The sequence below is a fragment of the Antechinus flavipes genome, chromosome 5, assembly GCF_016432865.1.
Source record: "Antechinus flavipes isolate AdamAnt ecotype Samford, QLD, Australia chromosome 5, AdamAnt_v2, whole genome shotgun sequence".
NCBI classification, from domain to species: domain Eukaryota; kingdom Metazoa; phylum Chordata; class Mammalia; order Dasyuromorphia; family Dasyuridae; genus Antechinus; species Antechinus flavipes.
In genome coordinates this window covers 1958761-1975770 of record NC_067402.1, presented here as the reverse complement: position 1 = coordinate 1975770, position 17010 = coordinate 1958761, and the positions used below count along the sequence as shown (strand labels likewise).

The following is a 17010-nucleotide window of genomic DNA, read 5'->3' as shown; positions in this document are numbered from 1 at the left end:
TATACTGAAACCCATTCAACACGTATAGGACTGCTTGCCATCTGGGGGAGGGGGTGGAAGAGGGAGGGGAAAAATGAGAACAGAAGTGAGTGCAAGGGATAATGTTGCAAAAAATGACCCTGGCATGGGTTCTGTCAGTAAAAAGTTATTAAAAAAAAAAAAAAAAGGAAAAAAGAAAACCTCAACAGAGAACATTATATTTTGGAAAGAATATTACAGACGATGATCAGTGAGCTTCCGTATTCTCTTGTCCGTCCTCACTACCTCTCTTAATCTTGCCCACTCCTGTCAGGTCTCTACATGTTTGTCTTTTTTTATGCTCATTTTTGCCTGAAACGTTCCCTTGAACTCTCAGATGGACTGGAAACCCAGTGGTGACAAGAGGGAGGTACAAGGAAGCTGTCAAGTGTGTGCGCATGTGTGAGTCCTTGTGCACACGTATGTGTGTGCATGTGTGAGTCCTTGTGCACACGTGTATATATGCATGTGAGTCCATGTGCACACGTGTGTGCATGTGAGTCCTTGTGCACACGTATGTGTGTGCATGTGTGAGTCCTTGTGCACACGTGTATATATGCATGAGTCCATGTGCACATGTGTGTGTGCATGAGTCCTTGTGCGCAGTGTATATGTATATGCGTGTGTGTGCACGTGCACACACTTTCAAGACCTAAAGGAGGAAGCTCAGGTGACGGGGGCAGGTCTAGGGCTTCCAAGCAGTCGCAGCCTCCCGGACGCCCGGTCCCGCCGGGCCCCACCCCTTCATCAGCGTGGCTCTGAGAGGACGGGACCCAAAGGTCAGAACACCTGGTTTCTCAGAGACAGGAGGCGGCTCCTTGTGGGGCTGGAAGCCCCAGAGCCCCGGGCTCCTCTCTGTGCTCCCCCAGGGCCCACCACGGCACACGGGCCGCAAGCTCCCACCGTCACCGACTCCCCTTCGAGGCTCCCAGCATCTCCCATGTTGTGCCGGGGCTGCCAGTGGGGACCGGCCACATCCCGGAGACATGTCTGCCCTCAGGGTCGCGCCTCGACCGCCCGAATACTCCCGAATAAAAGGTTTTCTCCCAGTGGGCGACTTCCTGGATGGAACTTCCCCCCGATGCCGGCGTATAAACGGGGCAGCGCGCTGCCGCGGACGGGGGCAGAGAGTGTTCACACGGCCTCAGCCCCTTCCCCTGCAAAGACCCCGCTGGGGCTGCTCCAGATGAGGGCCTGAAGCAAGCCTGCCTGGGGTCACAGGTAGGACGCGTCTGAGGCCGGCTGAGCCCGGGTTTCCCAGTGCCACCAGCTGCTTCCCCGGGGACAGACCGGGGGTCCCCACAGGCTCCATGCCCGCGGGCACACGGGCTCACACATGGCGAGCGGACCCCGGGCTGTGAAGTCCCGACCCCGGGGCACTGCCGGTGAGCTGGTGCCCACGTGGCTGGCGGAGGCCCCCGGGAGAGGCCCCTGAGCAGGGCTGCCGAGCCCAAGCAGAGCGGTGACGGACACACGGCCCCCCACTCCAGGATCCATCTCTGAGACCTCCAGCGGGGCCGCTCCCCGTCACTCATGAGGACCCGAGTCAGACCATCTCCCTCCCCTCATGGACACCACAAAAACAAGGCCTGGGTCGTGGAAGACAGATGGCCAGTCATCTTTATTTTTGTGCAATTCTCGGTTTAAATTAATGGATTAAAAAAAAAAAAAAAAAAAAAAAACAACCATCCAAAAGGCACTTCGGAAACAAGGGTTACAGAGAGCTCCCCTCCCGTCCTGTCCCCTGCGCTGAGCCCCAGCAGAGGCCCTGGCCCTGGGCCGGCCCAGAGGGAGCAGGCAGCAAGGCTTCACATAGCTGTCCCGGGGACGGAGGGCACCGAGGCTGGTACTGCCTCCCCGGCCCGGCTTCAGGCCACAGGAAGCCCGGTGTGCCAGCTCCGAGGCGGGCACGGTGACCACCCCCAGCCCCGAGGCAGACAACGGAGAGGGGCTGCCAGGATCAGGAGAAGGCCCAACTGGCCACCTTCCTCACATTCAGAGCCCGTGGGAGGCCAAGGACGGGCTGGGAACGGCTCAGCGTCGTGGACAGCACTCCGGGCCCTTCTCGGGGATCCCTTGCTCCCAGTGGCGTTAAGAGGAAGCACTCGGGTCTGGGGGCCTGCGAGAGAGCTCCCCCACAGCCCCCACATCTCCTGTCCGTGGCCCTGCTCCTTCCCAGGTCACCCCGTCCCCACCGGTGGGCCAGGAAGGGCGGCCTTCAGAGGGCCGAGGGCTGCGGGCTCCCGGGCCCGGCGGGGACTCGACAAACTCGTGCAATGCCCCTGACGAGCTGCAGAAGCCCAGGGGACACGAGGGAGGAGAAGGGTTCAAACCAACAAGAATTCGGGCTTATTTAAAGTGTCTCAGGCCAGAGCCCATCGCTTCCACTTCCCGTGCAGCCGGACGGAGGCCCCTGGGCTTTCACGGGAGCCTCGGCTGAGGGCGACTCGCCGGAGCGATCCGGACCGGGGCTTCCACACCCAGGGACCCGAACACTGCCTCGGCCGCTCCGGGCCGCTCAGCGGTGCCTCGGAGTCGGTCGGCTCCGCTTTGGCCAACCGCGGACCACCGGGCACCCCCCCACCCCCCGAGCCAGCAGGACGCTGCCTCCTTTCTACCCCAGCCCCGCACTCTCTCTCCACCCTTATTGACGAGGAGCTCCGAGTTCTGAGGATTTCAGCAGAGGGGAGCCCTGGAAGCACTGACCAGCAGGGGACCAGTCACCTCGGGAGCTCCCAGGCTGGGGAGTCTCCTACATATCCTGTCACCTGCTACACGCCTCCCCCAAGAACCCAAATACTCTGTGGGGGTGGGGAGCCGAGCCCAGGCGTCTCCTGGCTTCCCGGAGGAAGGAGCGTCAGGGCCGACCCTGCCCCAAGAATCGGGCCCGAAGGCCAGGGCCTGAGAGGCACAAGGTCCGGACAGAGCCGGGGGCTCTCCCTTTCGGGGGCTCCTCTTCCTCCAACATCAGCCGGTGAGAGGACGGTCTCAGAAGCCAGACTGGGACTTGGGGCCCTCCCCATTTGGTGGCTGAACAAGCCCTTGGCCACGGGAGGAGCCTCTCAGGGAGCAAGGGGAGTGCTCCACCTCCCCCGTGATCACCCGGTGCAGTTTTACTCAGAGCCCTCCTGCAAACACTGGGGAAAGGGACATTCAGAGAAGACCCAACAGGCACGTGGGAGGGGGCGGACTCGGAGAAACTTCAAGACGGACCAGGCCGAGGATAGACTGTGGGCAAGAGGTGTGAAGGGGGCACTTGCTGGGACGAGGGAATGAGTCAACTCCTGCTGGGTCCCGGACCAGGCATCTGGGCTGAATTCCTCCAGAGTTGGCCACAGGCTCTGTGCTGGCATGGAGCTGCCACGGGCTGCGAGGTCCCCCACATTTCTGATTCACGGAGCAGAGACAAGCTCAGGGGCTTGGGGAAGCAGCAGCAGCTCCTCTGTCCTCAGAAGGGCTTTTCTGTTTAAGGCAGGTTGGATTGGAATAGAAGCCCCCTTCCTACCCCAGACCTACTGCTTCCAGGAAGCCACAGGGAGCCTGGGTGTCAACCTCTCTCTGTGATGGACACAGAGGGATGGAGGGGTCTGAGGCAAAAGCACACTCTTTTTACTCAGGCTGTTTCCCAGCTGCCCATAAATGGAGGCATTTAGTTTGGGGAATATGAATCCTTCACATCTCTATCTCCATACACCCACCCAACCACCCATGCATCCACTCATCCATTCACACATCCTTCTATCCATCTATCCATCCATCTATCTGCCACCCATCCAATTATCCATCCACCCATAATCCATCCATCCATCTACAATCCATCCATCCATCCATCCATCCAGACGCTATCCCAAGGGCATCTAAATCAAGCTACACTAACCTCCACTTGCCCAGGGGTTTACTATGGACAATGCTCAGAAATTGTGGCTCCAACCACAGCTTCATGCCCATTGTACTAGAAATATCGACCCTAAAATATTTTGAAAACTGATCGCATATAATGCAAACATCCACAATCCATCCATCCATCTACAATCCATCTACCCATCCATCCATCCATAATCCATCCATCTATCCATCTATCTATCTACAATCCACCCACCCATCTACCCCTGGACCACTAGGCTGCCACATTGCACAGCTGCTGCCTGGGCTCCCTACAGAAGGCGACACGACCGTTTAAGAAAGATTTTTGGCAGGGTCCCAAGTGTCCTCCTGTCCACACTCCCCTGACCACCTGCCGCAGGTGTGGGGGGCCCCCATCTGGGCCCCCTCTGCTCAGGAGGACTCCGTCTTTTACTGGTTCCCCGACTTCTCTTGGGAACCTTCTTTTCTGCCGGCTTCACTCGCTTGCTTGGCTGGCGCCTCGGGCAAGGAGGGCTGATACCTGTAGGAATAACCGTAGGGGCGCAGGTGGTGCACAAAGTACTCCAGCTGGTACATAGTGGTAGAATCAACATAGTGGAAGGAGACGGCGAGGTCCGAACAGCAACCGGGGCCCTAGAATGGAAGAGAGAGGAGAAATGAGGAGGCAGGGGCCGGACCGAGGCGAGGCCGCCCGCTCCTGCTCCCTGTGATGGGATGAAGGCCGACCGAGAGAAAACCCGGAGCGGGCTTTGCTGTGTGGCTGGTGGAGCGGCGAACTGATCCAGCGGCTCCGGGCGGCAGTCTGGAAGTGTGTCCAAGGGCAATCAAACGGGGCTGCCCTCGGCTAGCACGGCCAGCTCCAAGTCCCAAAGAGAGTAAGGAAAGGGAGGAGGACTCGTGTGCACAGCAGCACCAGAAGCAGCTCTTTTTGGGGTGCCAAGAACTGCCGACGACTCCCGCTGGGGAGGGAACAACCGAGCGGATTCCGGCACGTGAACGTGAGGCAACGTGAGGGAACGTCATTATGCGCCAAGAGATGCCGAGCAAAGTGCCAGCAACGGCCCCGGCGCTCGGCTGCGAACGACTCGGCTTTCTCAGCATCAGTGGCCGAGACGACCCCAAAGGGCTGCGGACACAGCGCGCCGGCCCCCTCCGAGAGACGCCGTCTGAACACGGGCTGCAGCCGTCGACTTCCCTCCCCTCCCTTTTGAGGGCAGCCAGGCTTACAGCTCACAACGCCACCCAAGAGTTGACAGAGAAATAAAGATGTCCCCAGTCCGTTCCTCCCCGGAACCGGGAGCCGGCCTCCCACCGCGGAGGAAGTGCTGTCCGAGGGCACCGAGATATCTCTACAAGGAGCAGGGAGGCCTCATGGAAAGACAAGCACCGTTTGCTGGCCTGCGTGTCAGGGAGGTCAGGAGAGGCTGCATGCCTCCGACCCCGGGAGTCTGGGGAAGGTCCACTTCCTCTGTCACTCATTAACCAGAAGCGCTGAGTCGGGCCCTCCCGGGCCACGCCGGAGGTCTCCAGGCGGTCTCCATCTCCTCCTGACTCAGCAGAGCTCTGGCCACATGGAAGGAGGGGTCCCGGAGCCACAGGAGGGGCGCGCCATAAGCGACGTGTTCGATCACCTTCTCCAGGGACCGGGGCTTCGCTGACGTACCCCTGACGTTACTGGGGAGGCCCCGGTGTGAGCCCCCTGGACTTTGTCCCGGATGGGGCCAGGAAGCTCTCAGATATCGTTCACAGGCTCTAGGCAGAAGCCCCGGGTGACGCTCCGGCATGTGGGGACGGGACAAGACCCTGCCCGCTCAGGCTGAACGGCCGCGAGCGCCCTTAGGTTCCTTCTGGCTCCAGTTTGGCCACATGGGTACAGGTCACCTTGGCCATTGAGCCGTTTCTTTCCATGTTCAGCCCAGCCGATGGCCAGGGAGAGCTGCAGGAAGAGCTCTTGGGGGCTCTGCTCCAGTTTGTCCAAGCCGTGCTGGGAGGCCCGTGGGTGGAACATGGAAGACGGGGAGCCCGGGAGGTAGCAGTCAAACCCAGGTCTTCATCTGTCCTAGGCCGTCTCCCCATTCTCCCCATTTCCTAACCCAGAGGACCCCCCCATCCCCTTTGTTCCTAACCGTGTCGGACACGCATGAGGAGGCTGAGAGTGACCGGGAGCGCCAACGCTAGTCACCATCAACCTCATCACGGGTTCCCCACTGTGGGCAGCTCCAGGCCCCGGGGAAGGCTCCTCGCTCCAGGCCTGGCGCTGCCCCGTCTTTGGCCCGGCCCCACAAAGGCGCACGGGAGACCACGCGGAGGGCCCGGACACGCCGACCAGCCCGGTGGCTCCCCAGGGGCTGGGCCGCCCTTTCCAGAGCGGAGAACCGCTGCTGCCCTCTGCCCCAGGGAAACCTCAGGAAGCCGCAAAGAGAAAGGGCAGGATTCTGCCTCGATTTCTTTCTTTTTCTTTTGCTCGAGCCTTCTTGCACAAAATGACCAGTATGGAAACGTTTTCCATAATTGTCCAAGTGCAGCCTCTATCTGATTGTTTACAGCCTTAGGAGGGGAAGAGAAAAGGATTTGGAACTCAAAACTTTAAAAAGGACAATATTTTTTTAAAAAGCTTTTTTACATAATTGTGATTATATATAATATAATTAAGGGGAAATATATTCAAACCTACTTTTAACATAAATAAAATCAGAACTGAAAAAAAGCGACCCTGGAGGGCCCGAGACTGGCAGGGCCTACCACTGGCAATTTCCTCTTGGGACCCGGGGAGCTCCTGGTGCTCCCTAACAGCTTAAAGCTGAAATACCCAGGACTCGGCCGATGCTGAATCGGTTTGACCAGAGAAGCGTCGCTTTAGGCACCAATGGAACCCCTGACACGTAGGGAACCCTGTGTGGCGAGGTTCCAAGATGGAGGGGAGGTGGGTGCTGTAGCAGGCCGTTTCTCAGAGGGGGAAGCGAGGGAGGAGGAGGTTCGGGAGCCTGCCCGGGAGCACACAGCTGGCAAGGATCAGAGGCTGATCCCGGGGGGTCCCGCTTGCGGCCCTACGTTCTGTCTGCTATCACCCAGATGCTTCTGTCGCTGGCCACACTCGCTCCCAAGCCCCCTGAACAACATGTGGATGGGCACTCTCCCAGGACCCAAGAGACCGGCACTAAAATGCTCATGCTTTCTTCTTAAAAACCTTTTCTACACATGTAAACTAGGGAGGGGGGAGAGAATACATTATCGAGGACCCTTCCCCAAGGCAGAGCCTTTGGCCGCTGCCGAGATGAGTGAGCTCCCCCTCCTGGCCCTAATTTTCTGGTGCCCCCCCGGAACGCTTCCCGCCTGGAGGCCGGATGCCAGGATCCAGCCTCTCCTCGGGGGTCAGGAGGCAGTACCCTTCCCGAAGGAGGCCCAGACCCTCCACTGGCAGCTCTCCTCCCCCCCTTTCTGGACCCCTGGGCATGTGAAACCTCCTCCCCTGCAGTCCTGGCACCTGGTTATTTCATGGGGGGAAGCCCCCGCCCCCAGTCGGGGACCAACTGCTCCACACCACAGAGTGGGAAGGGAGCATCCCCTGGACTGCTGGCTTGTTTCCCCAACTCTGGGTCACCTCCAGCCTCCAGGCCCTTGCACGCCAAACTCTCAGACCTTCCTCTTGGGCTCCCCTCCAGTTCTCCACGGCAGGGGCTTCCCCTCGGCGCAGAGGACGTCGGGCCGAGTTTCTGACGGGCAGAGCCCGGCTCTCCTGGGAGCAGAAACAGCCGAGGGCGGCCCTGCCCCAAGCCCGTGACTGCCAGGTGAATCCAGGCTCCGGCAGGCATGTAAAAGGGAGGCCCACCTGGAGGGCTCTGGCTGTTGGGGGGGCACTCTCCTGGTGGGCAAGCAGGGAGGGGCTTAGGAAGCCGAGGCTCAGGGAGGAGCCACAGGGAGGAAGGAGCGGAGGCAGAAGACCCCGAGGGTCTGCCCTAGAAGCCCCCCGTGAGCACGTGCATCTGGGAGGGATCCCCAAAGCGTGCCTCCTCTGGTGGAAGGGGGCAGAGAAGGCAGCAGCGTGAGTGTGTGCCCGTGGGAGGGGGAGGGAGCAGGAAGGGGCTCAGGTCAGCACACAGCCCCAGAGCTTCGCGCTGCCCCATTCTGAAGACCAGCATCCCTCCTGCTCATTTATGGCCTCCGCCACACCTCCCACTCCGTACCCGCCTCGGGCCCAGCCTGTGCCGGGGGGAGAGGGGAGGAGGAGGACGTTTCTGAGATGGATGCTGGGCACAAAGACCTGCCCCGTCCAACAGCAGGGGAGCCTGGGAAATGCAGCCCCAGCCTAAGCCGCTTCTGGGCAAAGACACTCCCCTTCACAAGCATTTCAGACAGACGGAGCCAGGGGCTCGGGGTTCAGAGGCTGACTGTGTGTGACCCCCGAGATGAGGCTCTCTGGAGCGCCGACCCAGGGCCAACAGCCTCCTCTCCTTAGGGTGCACACCAGTCCCCTCCTGGCCCCTCCCTCACTCATACCCACCCCTGCCCCCGGGCTCCCCGGCACCGGTCCCCCCCTCCCTCGCCCCAGTCCCCTCCCTCCCGGCTCCGCGGGCGGCCCCTCACCTCGACGGGCGGGTAGTAGTTGTAGTTCCAGTACCAGAAGGTCTTGGGCAGGTAGCCCTTGATGAGGTGGTGCTCTGGGACGAAGGGGTGGAAGGTCTCCTTGCCGCTGGGGTCGCGGGAGTCTCCGGCCTCCACGCCGATGGCCTCCATGCACTTGCCGAGCGCCAGGTCCTCCACGGAGGAGCTGTGGGAGCACCTGTTGGTCCTGAAGGCCTCCACGAACCTCCGCAGCGCCTCCCTGCTGAGCACGTAGCCGGCGCCCCCGCTCATGTAGCCCTGCTTGACGTAGGGCTTGAAGCGGCGCCCGAAGTAGATGGGCTTGGCGGGGTCGTGGCGGGCCAGCAGCCAGCGCAGGTTGTCCAGGACCACGTAGGTGTCGTCGTCGGCCTTCATGAACCAGTCGGCCTCGTCCGGGTGGTGCTCGTACACGTACTGGAAGGCGCGGATGGTCTTCCAGTAGAGCTGGTCGCGGCCCTCGCGGGTGTCCAGCCCCACCGTGGGGAAGTCCTTGTTCTCCTCGGAGCTCATGAACAGCAGCCGGTTGCAGCGCCGGCCCCACGTGGCCTTGACGTGCCGGGCCTTCTTCTCCAGGTTCTGAGGCCCCGTCATGACCCAGCAGAGGACCCGGACCCTGTGGTAGAGCTCCTCGGCCACGCGCTTGTCCTCATCTGCCGAGCAAAGAGGGTGCGAGTCCACTACCCAGTTCCCTCTCCCCGGGCTGACCCTCAGCTCCCTCGCCCTCTCCCCGGGCTGACCCTCAGCTCCCTCGCCCTCTCCCCGGGCTGACCCTCAGCTCCCTCGCCCTCTCCCCGGGCTGACCCTCAGCTCCCTCTTCCTCTCCCCGGGCTGACCCTCAGCTCCCTCTTCCTCTCCCCGGGCTGACCCTCAGCTTCCTCGCCCTCTCCCCGGGCTGACCCTCAGCTCCCTCGCCCTCTCCCCGGGCTGACCCTCAGCTCCCTCGCCCTCTCCCCGGGCTGACCCTCAGCTCCCTCGCCCTCTCCCCGGGCTCACCCTCAGCTCCCTCGCCCTCTCCCCGGGCTGACCCTCAGCTCCCTCGCCCTCTCCCCGGGCTGACCCTCAGCTTCCTCGCCCTCTCCCTGAGTCGATCCCCAGCTTCCTCGTTCTCTCCTGCCACGGGACTTTCTGGAAGGTTCAGACCCACCCAGCTGGACTCTGATGACATTTCATAAACGAGAGCAGCCGCTTCTTCCCTCTGCCCCGCAGCTGCCAGCCAGCCTGTCCTGGGTGAGAAGTCCCCCACCTCAGGAGGGCAGTCAGTGCCACTGTCCTGAGGAATTGGGCCGGTGCTCCGGTCCAGACCAGAACACAGCAAACCTGGCTCTCACAAGGCCCTTTCTTTCCCATTTCCCCACCAGGTACAAGTTGAAAACGCAGATCTCTTTCCCCTGGGGCTGAAAGTGGGGCCACAGTGGTCTCCCCACCCCCCCATTCCGACAAAGAGCCTTAGGTTGGAAGTAGCTTGAGACCCCAAGCTTGTCCCCTGGGAGAGGCCTGGCCTGGGAACTGGGAAGAGCTCTCCCAGGGAGAAAAGGAAAGGAAAGCAAGAGGCAGAATGGGGCAAAAAAGAGGCAAGAGAGAGCTTTTACAGGGGAGGGAAGAGGGGGAGAAGAAGGGGAGCGAGTGAACCTCACTCTCATCAAAAGCGGCTCAGAGGAAACACCGTACCCACCCAACGTGGGCCTGCAGCAAAGCAAGAGGGGAAGGCGTACTGGGAAAGAGAGAACAGAACAAATGGGGGGGAATACAGTTAGCAACACTAGAATACTAGGGAGAACTGGGAAGCAAGTTTCTCTGACGGAGGCCCCAGTCGTCTAAGTCAGATTTCCCAAAAACACAAGGGCCATTTCCCAACTGATAAATGACTAAGGGACCTAACGCTACTGCTCCTAGGTACATTCAAAAGAGATCCTTAAAAAAGGAACAGATCCCAAATGTACAAAAATACTGGCAGCAGCCCTTTTCTCAGGACAAGGACTTCGAAATGGAGGGGATGCCCCTCAACTGGGGGGCGGCTAATACACTGTGGGCTGTTCTGCGGGAAAGGATGAGCAAGATGCCCTCAGAGCAGCCTGGGAAGTCCTCCGGGAGTTCAGGCAGGAGAAATGTCCTGGACACAGAGTAACATTTACTCTCCTCGGGACTGACTCGGGCAAACTCCTGGACACAGAGTAACATCTAGGGACTGACTCGGGCAAACTCCTGGACACAGAGTACCACTTACTCTCCTCGGGAGTGACTGAGACAAACTCCTGGGTACAAAGTAACAGCAATGTTCTGCACAGACAGTGCAGGACCCCTCCACCCCCAGGAGGAGCTGACCCTGGCCAGTACAGACTGAAGCACTCTGTTTTACTTGAGGTTTTTTTTTTTTTTTGGGGGGGGGAGGGGGCTCTGTTTTCCTTTGCCACATGACTTTTATGGAAATACTTTGCATAATTTCACATGCGCCTTCTCAATGTGGGGCAGGGGTATGGGGAAGACAGGAGAGTCTGGAACTGAAAGTTTGGGGGAGGAGCTCTTCCAGCAGAGCCTCAATAGAGACCAGCTGTCTAGGTTCTGCCTGAGTAGGCACTCTGGGGGCAGAGGCATTAGGAGCAGCAGCCAGGGCCAGGAAGAGGAGGAGAGACTGGGCAAGGCAGGAAGCTGCAGGGTTCAGAGGGGCCATGGGGACGGTAAGGCTTCCGCCTTCTGCAGAAACAGTGTCCCCCCAGCCTCCGAGGTCGCCTGCCCAGGAGCCACGCGCACATCCTCACCTCTGTGCTGGCTGATGTCGGCCCCAAAGTCCATCTGGCCTTCCAGGTGCCCGTGGGCAGAGTCCTCCGAGTGCCGGGCATGTGGGTCGTTATGGATGATGTGTGGCTGGGTCTCAGCTGGCTTCTCCAGCAGGATGTGCAGGAGCTGGTAGCACAGGAAGAAGCCCACCGCAGAGCCACACAGGAAAGTGAGCAGGTTGGGTAGCGACTTGGAGGCCATTTCCTGGGGGCGCCCCTCTGCAGGGACAGGGGGCTCATCACCTGCATGGGACAGAGATGGACGCTCAAATGGGCAAATATCGGCACCCTCGTCTCACCCACCACTGCTCAGGGAGGGTGTGAGTCACAGGGGAAGCAGCCAGACCAACTGGGAACAGGCCCCAAGGGCTGAGGAGAGGGCACAAGTGGGCTCCCCAAATCTCCAGGGCAAGAAGGAAGGCGCACACAGGCTCCCCAGGCCCCGGGGGATCAGGAAAGCACACATAGGCTCCCAGACCCCTGGTGCTGAGGAGGAGGACACACAGACTCCTGAACCTCTGGGGCTGAAGAAGGTACACACGGCTCCCCTCCTTAGCCACAGACCCCGGAATCTGTGGCCGTGGGGCCACAGCTTTCCCAGCATGCCAGACAAGTGGCCGAGGTTCTGCACTTGCGGGCAGGAAGGAGGCCCGGCCAGCTGTGTGTTTACAAAGCTCAGGTGGACGGGAGCCATCTCGGCTCGCCGGCGGACAAGAAGCACAGCCCCTTCCAAAGGAACTGAACCAAAAAAGGCTGGTGGAGTACCAAGAACCGAGCCCAGAGGGACAACACGGCGGCCAGCGTACGAGGGAGGGACCACGTGCCGGCTGGCACTGGACACACCTCAAAGATGGCGGGGAGGACAGAAGCTGGCCAGGCCGGCTCCTGCCTGGTCACAGCAGGGGGTCGGCTGAGCGGCACCGGGGGCTCCTGCGCGCTGCAAACCATCCCAGCAGGGAAGCGAACTCTGGACCGGCCTGGCCATGAGCCCTGGCAGACTCTGGACGTGGGAGACCATCCAAAGGTGGGGCAGTGAAAGCTGGTTGGGGAGCGCTTGGATTTCTGGGCCCTGTGGAGGAGCCCTCATCCTTCTCCTGTGCACGACCAAGCCGCCGGGCAGTTATTCATGGAAGGTGCCACCCGGGAAGGAGAGGGAGGGGTCCGTCTGGCACGTTTGGGGTTGGGCTTTTTTCAGAAAAAATAGTCATTTTGCCGATAATGACCCACTTGGGAACGTGTCCCTCCTCCCCGCCAAAAACAAAAAGTGCACACACACATAACCTGCAGCAAAGAGACCCCAGAAACTCCCTTCTCTCTCTGGCCTGTCCTCTGAGCGCTCAGGGGAAGGGGCACTGGGGACCACCTCCCCAAAGCTGAGGCCCACCCATGGAGGCAGCCCCCCAGCCAGTCCCAAAGCTGCCCAGGGCCCGGCGGCTGCCCCCTCCAAACACTCTCAGAAAGCGCTCCCTTTCCCAGGTGTGGCCAGGGAACCACACGGGGCAAGCTCTTTCCGGGAAGTTCCTTCGCTGGAAGATTCTCAGCCCACGCGGGACAGTTGGACTGAAGGGTCAGGACATCGGGCTCAAAACGCCCCGTGTGGGCAACGAGCCTGGGAAGCTCTGACGCGTAAAGGGCCCCCAGAGTGAAAGCTGCTCCCCTCCCCTCGTGTTCAGCAAGGAAAGCCTCGTGGCTCTTCAGGGCCCCGTCCTCACCTGCCTTCTGGGCAGGTCAAAATGCCCCACAAATACCCCTGAGGACCATCACTACTCCAATTCCTAGAATATTCTACTTTCCCCCCAATTACATGTTAATACAATCAGTTTTTAAATTCTGAATCCAAATTCCCTCCCTTTCTTTCTCCCTTGAGACAGCAATTCAGCACAGGCGGACATGTGGGATCATGGGAAACGCTTTCACATGCGTCGTCACGTCCGAGGGAGGGAGGGAGCTTCGGTCTGGATTCAGACACATCGGCCTTCTCTGGGGGACACAGCGAGCTTCATTAGGAGCCCGTTGGGCTACGGTGGCGTGAGAAGAGCCCAGTCCTTCACGGCTGATGGTTCACACGTCACTGTCCCCAAGTAGAACTTTCTCCTGCTTCTGCTGCTTCATCCTGCATCGGTTCCCTCCGTCTTCCCAGCCGCCTTTCTTGCTAAGGGACCCAGCCTCGAGGTCACTTCAGGTACTAACCCCTGCCTTGACACTTGTAGCCCACTAGGCCCATGCTGGGTCCACTCAGACCTGCAATCTCTTGGCTGAAAGCCCAGCAGTGGCTTAGCTGGATGTACGTGTGTGCGCCCACACACACACTCACACACACACAGACACACTCTCACACACACTCTCACTCACACACACTCTCACACTCACACATAGACACACACTCACACTCACTCTCACACACTCACACATACTCTCACACTCACTCTCAGACTCACACACACTCTCACACACACTCTCACACTCACACACAGACACACACTCACACACACTCTCACACACAGACACACACTCTCTCACACACACACTCACACACACACACTCTCACACACACTCTCACACACACACTCACACACACTCTCTCACACACACACTCACACACACACTCACACTCTCACACACACTCTCACACACACTCTCTCACACACACACTCACACTCACTCTCACACACACTCTCACACACACTCACTCTCACACACACACTCACACACTCTCACACACATACTCTCTCACTCACACACTCACACATAGACCCTTCATTAGGTTGTGAAATAAATCTAAAATGGTCCTTGGCTTGTTCTTGTGGCCATTCCCACCTCCACAGGCAGGGGCAGCCAATGGCACAGGAGACAGGCCAGGCCCAGATACTTAACAGTCACCTAATCTCTCTCTGCCTCCGTTTCCTCAGCTGGGAGATGGGGCTACTAACAGCATCTCCCTCCCGGAGTGGCCGTGGGGACTGCGCACACGGCAGGAGCTCCATCAATGCCCAGAGGCAGCCACAGCCCAGCACCTTCCTTCCTCTCCAAGAAGGGCAGAACTTCACCCGGCGCCCCCGGCCCCCCAGAAGCTCCCCAGGGCAGACAGCCCGTGAGCCACGACTCCCACCCGGCAGAAAAGCCCAGGTGACCCCGCCCAGCACTCCCGAAGGCCCCCCACGGGCCCGCTGCCCTTCGCACGCCTCCCTCAGAGGCCCCCAGCTTCGGGGACCTTTCCGCACCGACCCCCATCCCGCCCACAAACACTCATGGCCGCCTTCACTCACTCCCCCGCCCCCTGCAGGAGTTGGCTGGCTCCGGACCAGCCCAGTTCCCTTCAGGTAGCAGAGGCCATTCGACGTCTCCGCCATGTCCGGGCAGAATCTGAACCCGGGACCTTTCCCTCCAGAGCAGGATCGGCCGGGGCCTAGGCCTTGAAGGCTCAGAGGGGCGAGCGGGCCCTGCTTAGGGGTGGCGGCAGCGGCTGCCCCAGCCTGGTGGGCTGGGACCCGGCCCGGGGCCCCAAGGGGGGGAGGGCGTCCGGCCCTTCGGGGGCAGGACCAGGGTCCTCACGGCGGCTTCTGGCACAACTGGGTCCCCACAGAGCCTCAGCTTCGGAGCCAGGCTCCCTGCCCCCCCCCAAGCCGCCCCCGACCGGAGCAGAGGGAACGGCCGGGCCGCCCACCAAACCAGGCTCCTGGGGAGATGGGGGCGCCCCCGAGGGACCAGAGAGGCTCCTTATCTGTAAAATGGGTGGAGAAGGGGTTGGATTACAGGATGTCTGGGGCCAAGTCCTGGTCATGGAGCTGGGCCAAGAGGAAAGGGAATCTGGGCTGGGGAGAGTGACCCGCCCGGGGCCATGAAGCCCCGCCTGGGGGCGGGGCGGGGGGCAGCAGCCTCCCCCCCCACACCTGCAGGGCACAAGGGGAGAAGCCCCCCGAGGCTCACAGTTCTGGGCCCAGCAGCTGTTCCCGCCGCGGGGGCCCCAGGAAGGAGGCCAGACCCCGGGCCCTGGGTGTAAATCCTGCCCCGGCAGTTAAAGGGGCGGGGTCAGGGCTGGGAGTCCCCGGACAGCCCCAGGCCGCCCCCAAGATGAATCCAGAAGTCCCAGGACAGCCCTGGGCCCAGGAGATTGTTCCCATTCCACAGCGGAGGAAACTGAGGCAGGCGCTTGTTAAATGACGCGCCCAGGCCCCACAGTCAGGCCCAGCACTCCCTAGGGGAGCCCCAGATGAAGCTCTGGGGGCCTGCAACGGCGAGGGGGGCCCGCCCCGGGACAGGAGCCGGGGGAGCCGGCAAGGGGGGGGCAGGGACGGAAAGAAAACCGGCTCTTTTCCTTTATTTCTAAAGAACTTGCGGGGCCTGACCGTGCCCAGGGCTACTCACTTTTCGGCCTCGGCGGCGGGGCTTCCCGCGGAGGGGGCAGGGCCTCTCCTCCTCCCCAACCTCCTCCCAGGCTGAGCCGTGGCACCCAAGGGCGGCCTTCTTATCTACGGGGCGTGGGGGAGGGGAAGAGGAAGAAGGTGGGAGGGGGGGAGGAGGAAGGGGGAGGAGAAGGAAGAGGGAGGGAGGGGGAGGGGAGGGGAAGAGGGAACAGAGGGGATGGGGAGAGGGGGGAAGGAGAAAAGGGGGGAGGAGGGGAAAGGGAGCAGGAGGAAGCGGGGAAGGCCGGGGGAGAGGCAGAGGGGCGTCCAAGGCGGCCCCCCGGGAACTTCCCACAAGGACTCTCCGATCCAGGCCCGGGTCAGTGTCCGGGGTCAGTCTGACCCCGCCGGCCCCACCGCCACGCCGGGCCTCAGTTTCCCCGGGCCGGGGCCGTACCTGACTCCGGCGTCCGCTGCTCCGGGCGCCCACCTTCGCGGCGGCTTCTCTTCGGGCCCCCGCCGGGCAGGCCCGCTAGCCCGCGGCCTGCCGGACCTCGCGGAGCCGGCCGGGCCGAGTCGGGCCGAAGCGGAGGGGGAGCGGCGGCGCAGGCCGGCCCCGGGCCCCGGGCCCCGCCTCTCTCCTCCCCCCTCCCGCCGAGGGCGCAGCAATCTCAGGGAGGGCGCGGGCGGCGCGGGGCGGGCCGGAGTGACGAAAGGGCGGCGATTGGCTGGATCGCCAAGGGGGCGGGGCAAGGGGGCCGCTAACTGCGCTTGCCCCGCCCCTGCGGGCCGGGGCTCGGGGGCGCACATCACGTGCTCGGGGAACGGCTGCGGCTGGACTGGGAGGCCGCGGGGTCCGCCGTGGGAGGGGGCGGGGCTCGCAGGCTCCGGCCCGACCGGGGACGCGAGTGCGCCTGCGCGCCGGGAGGGCAACCTTGGATGTGCCGGGGCTTCCTGGCTCCTTGTCAGGGATGGAGCGAGCGCGATCCCGCCCCTTGCAGGGCGCTCTAGCACCCCCTACTGTGGGGGTGAAAGCAGTGGGCGTCCGGGCCTGCTCACGAAGCCCTGGCGAACTTGGGCGGGAATGGGGGCGGGAGGGGGGGAACAGGCCCGCTCCCCCCTAGAATCTCCGACCTAGAGACCTCGGGGCTGCCTGCGGGGGCTTCCCCCCCAGCAGAGGTTAACTGGGCCAAACGTTCAGTCCCCTGGGCTAGAACCCAGGCGCCGAAAAGGTTCCCTATTTTGACGAATTCCCCAAGCCTTTATTGAGCACCTGCTGTATGCGCGGCACCACCCAGCGAAAGCCCTGGCCCTGGGAGCCGTTCCTGCGCCCAGTCATCGCCCTTCCGCGGGAGGCGCCCTCATTCGCTGAAGGGGAGTCGGGGAGATGCCGTGGGCAGGGACGGTGG

At 61.7% G+C, this 17010-nt stretch overlaps 1 protein-coding gene across 2 annotated transcripts; it reads right to left on the bottom strand.

The window, feature by feature from the left end:
* Positions 1-1612: 1612 nt before the first annotated feature.
* On the bottom strand, positions 1613-16198 carry C1GALT1 (core 1 synthase, glycoprotein-N-acetylgalactosamine 3-beta-galactosyltransferase 1). 2 transcript variants are annotated; one of them, XM_052000168.1, is made up of 4 exons: positions 16059-16198; positions 11241-11501; positions 8467-9134; positions 1613-4515 (listed from the first exon to the last, which is right to left on the bottom strand). In XM_052000168.1, exons 2-4 carry the CDS (start codon positions 11458-11460, stop codon positions 4312-4314), a joined length of 1092 nt encoding a protein of 363 aa, XP_051856128.1. In that variant the 5' UTR covers positions 11461-11501; positions 16059-16198; the 3' UTR covers positions 1613-4311. The 2 variants fall into 2 exon arrangements, with proteins under 2 accessions (XP_051856128.1, XP_051856129.1); XM_052000169.1 differs by lacking the exon at positions 16059-16198 and adding an exon at positions 15624-15714.
* Positions 16199-17010: the final 812 nt, after the last annotated feature.

Bases quoted from the DNA above. Each gene is read 5' to 3' on its own strand.
- C1GALT1 (XM_052000168.1), bottom strand. From the start codon at position 11,460: ATGGCCTCCAAGTCGCTACCCAACCTGCTCACTTTCCTGTGTGGCTCT. The intron at 9,135-11,240 runs GTGAGGATGTGC...TTTGCTCGGCAG, and splicing joins CGACATCAGCCAGCACAGAG to ATGAGGACAAGCGCGTGGCC. The intron at 4,516-8,466 runs GTGAGGGGCCGC...CTTCCATTCTAG, and splicing joins ACTACTACCCGCCCGTCGAG to GGCCCCGGTTGCTGTTCGGA.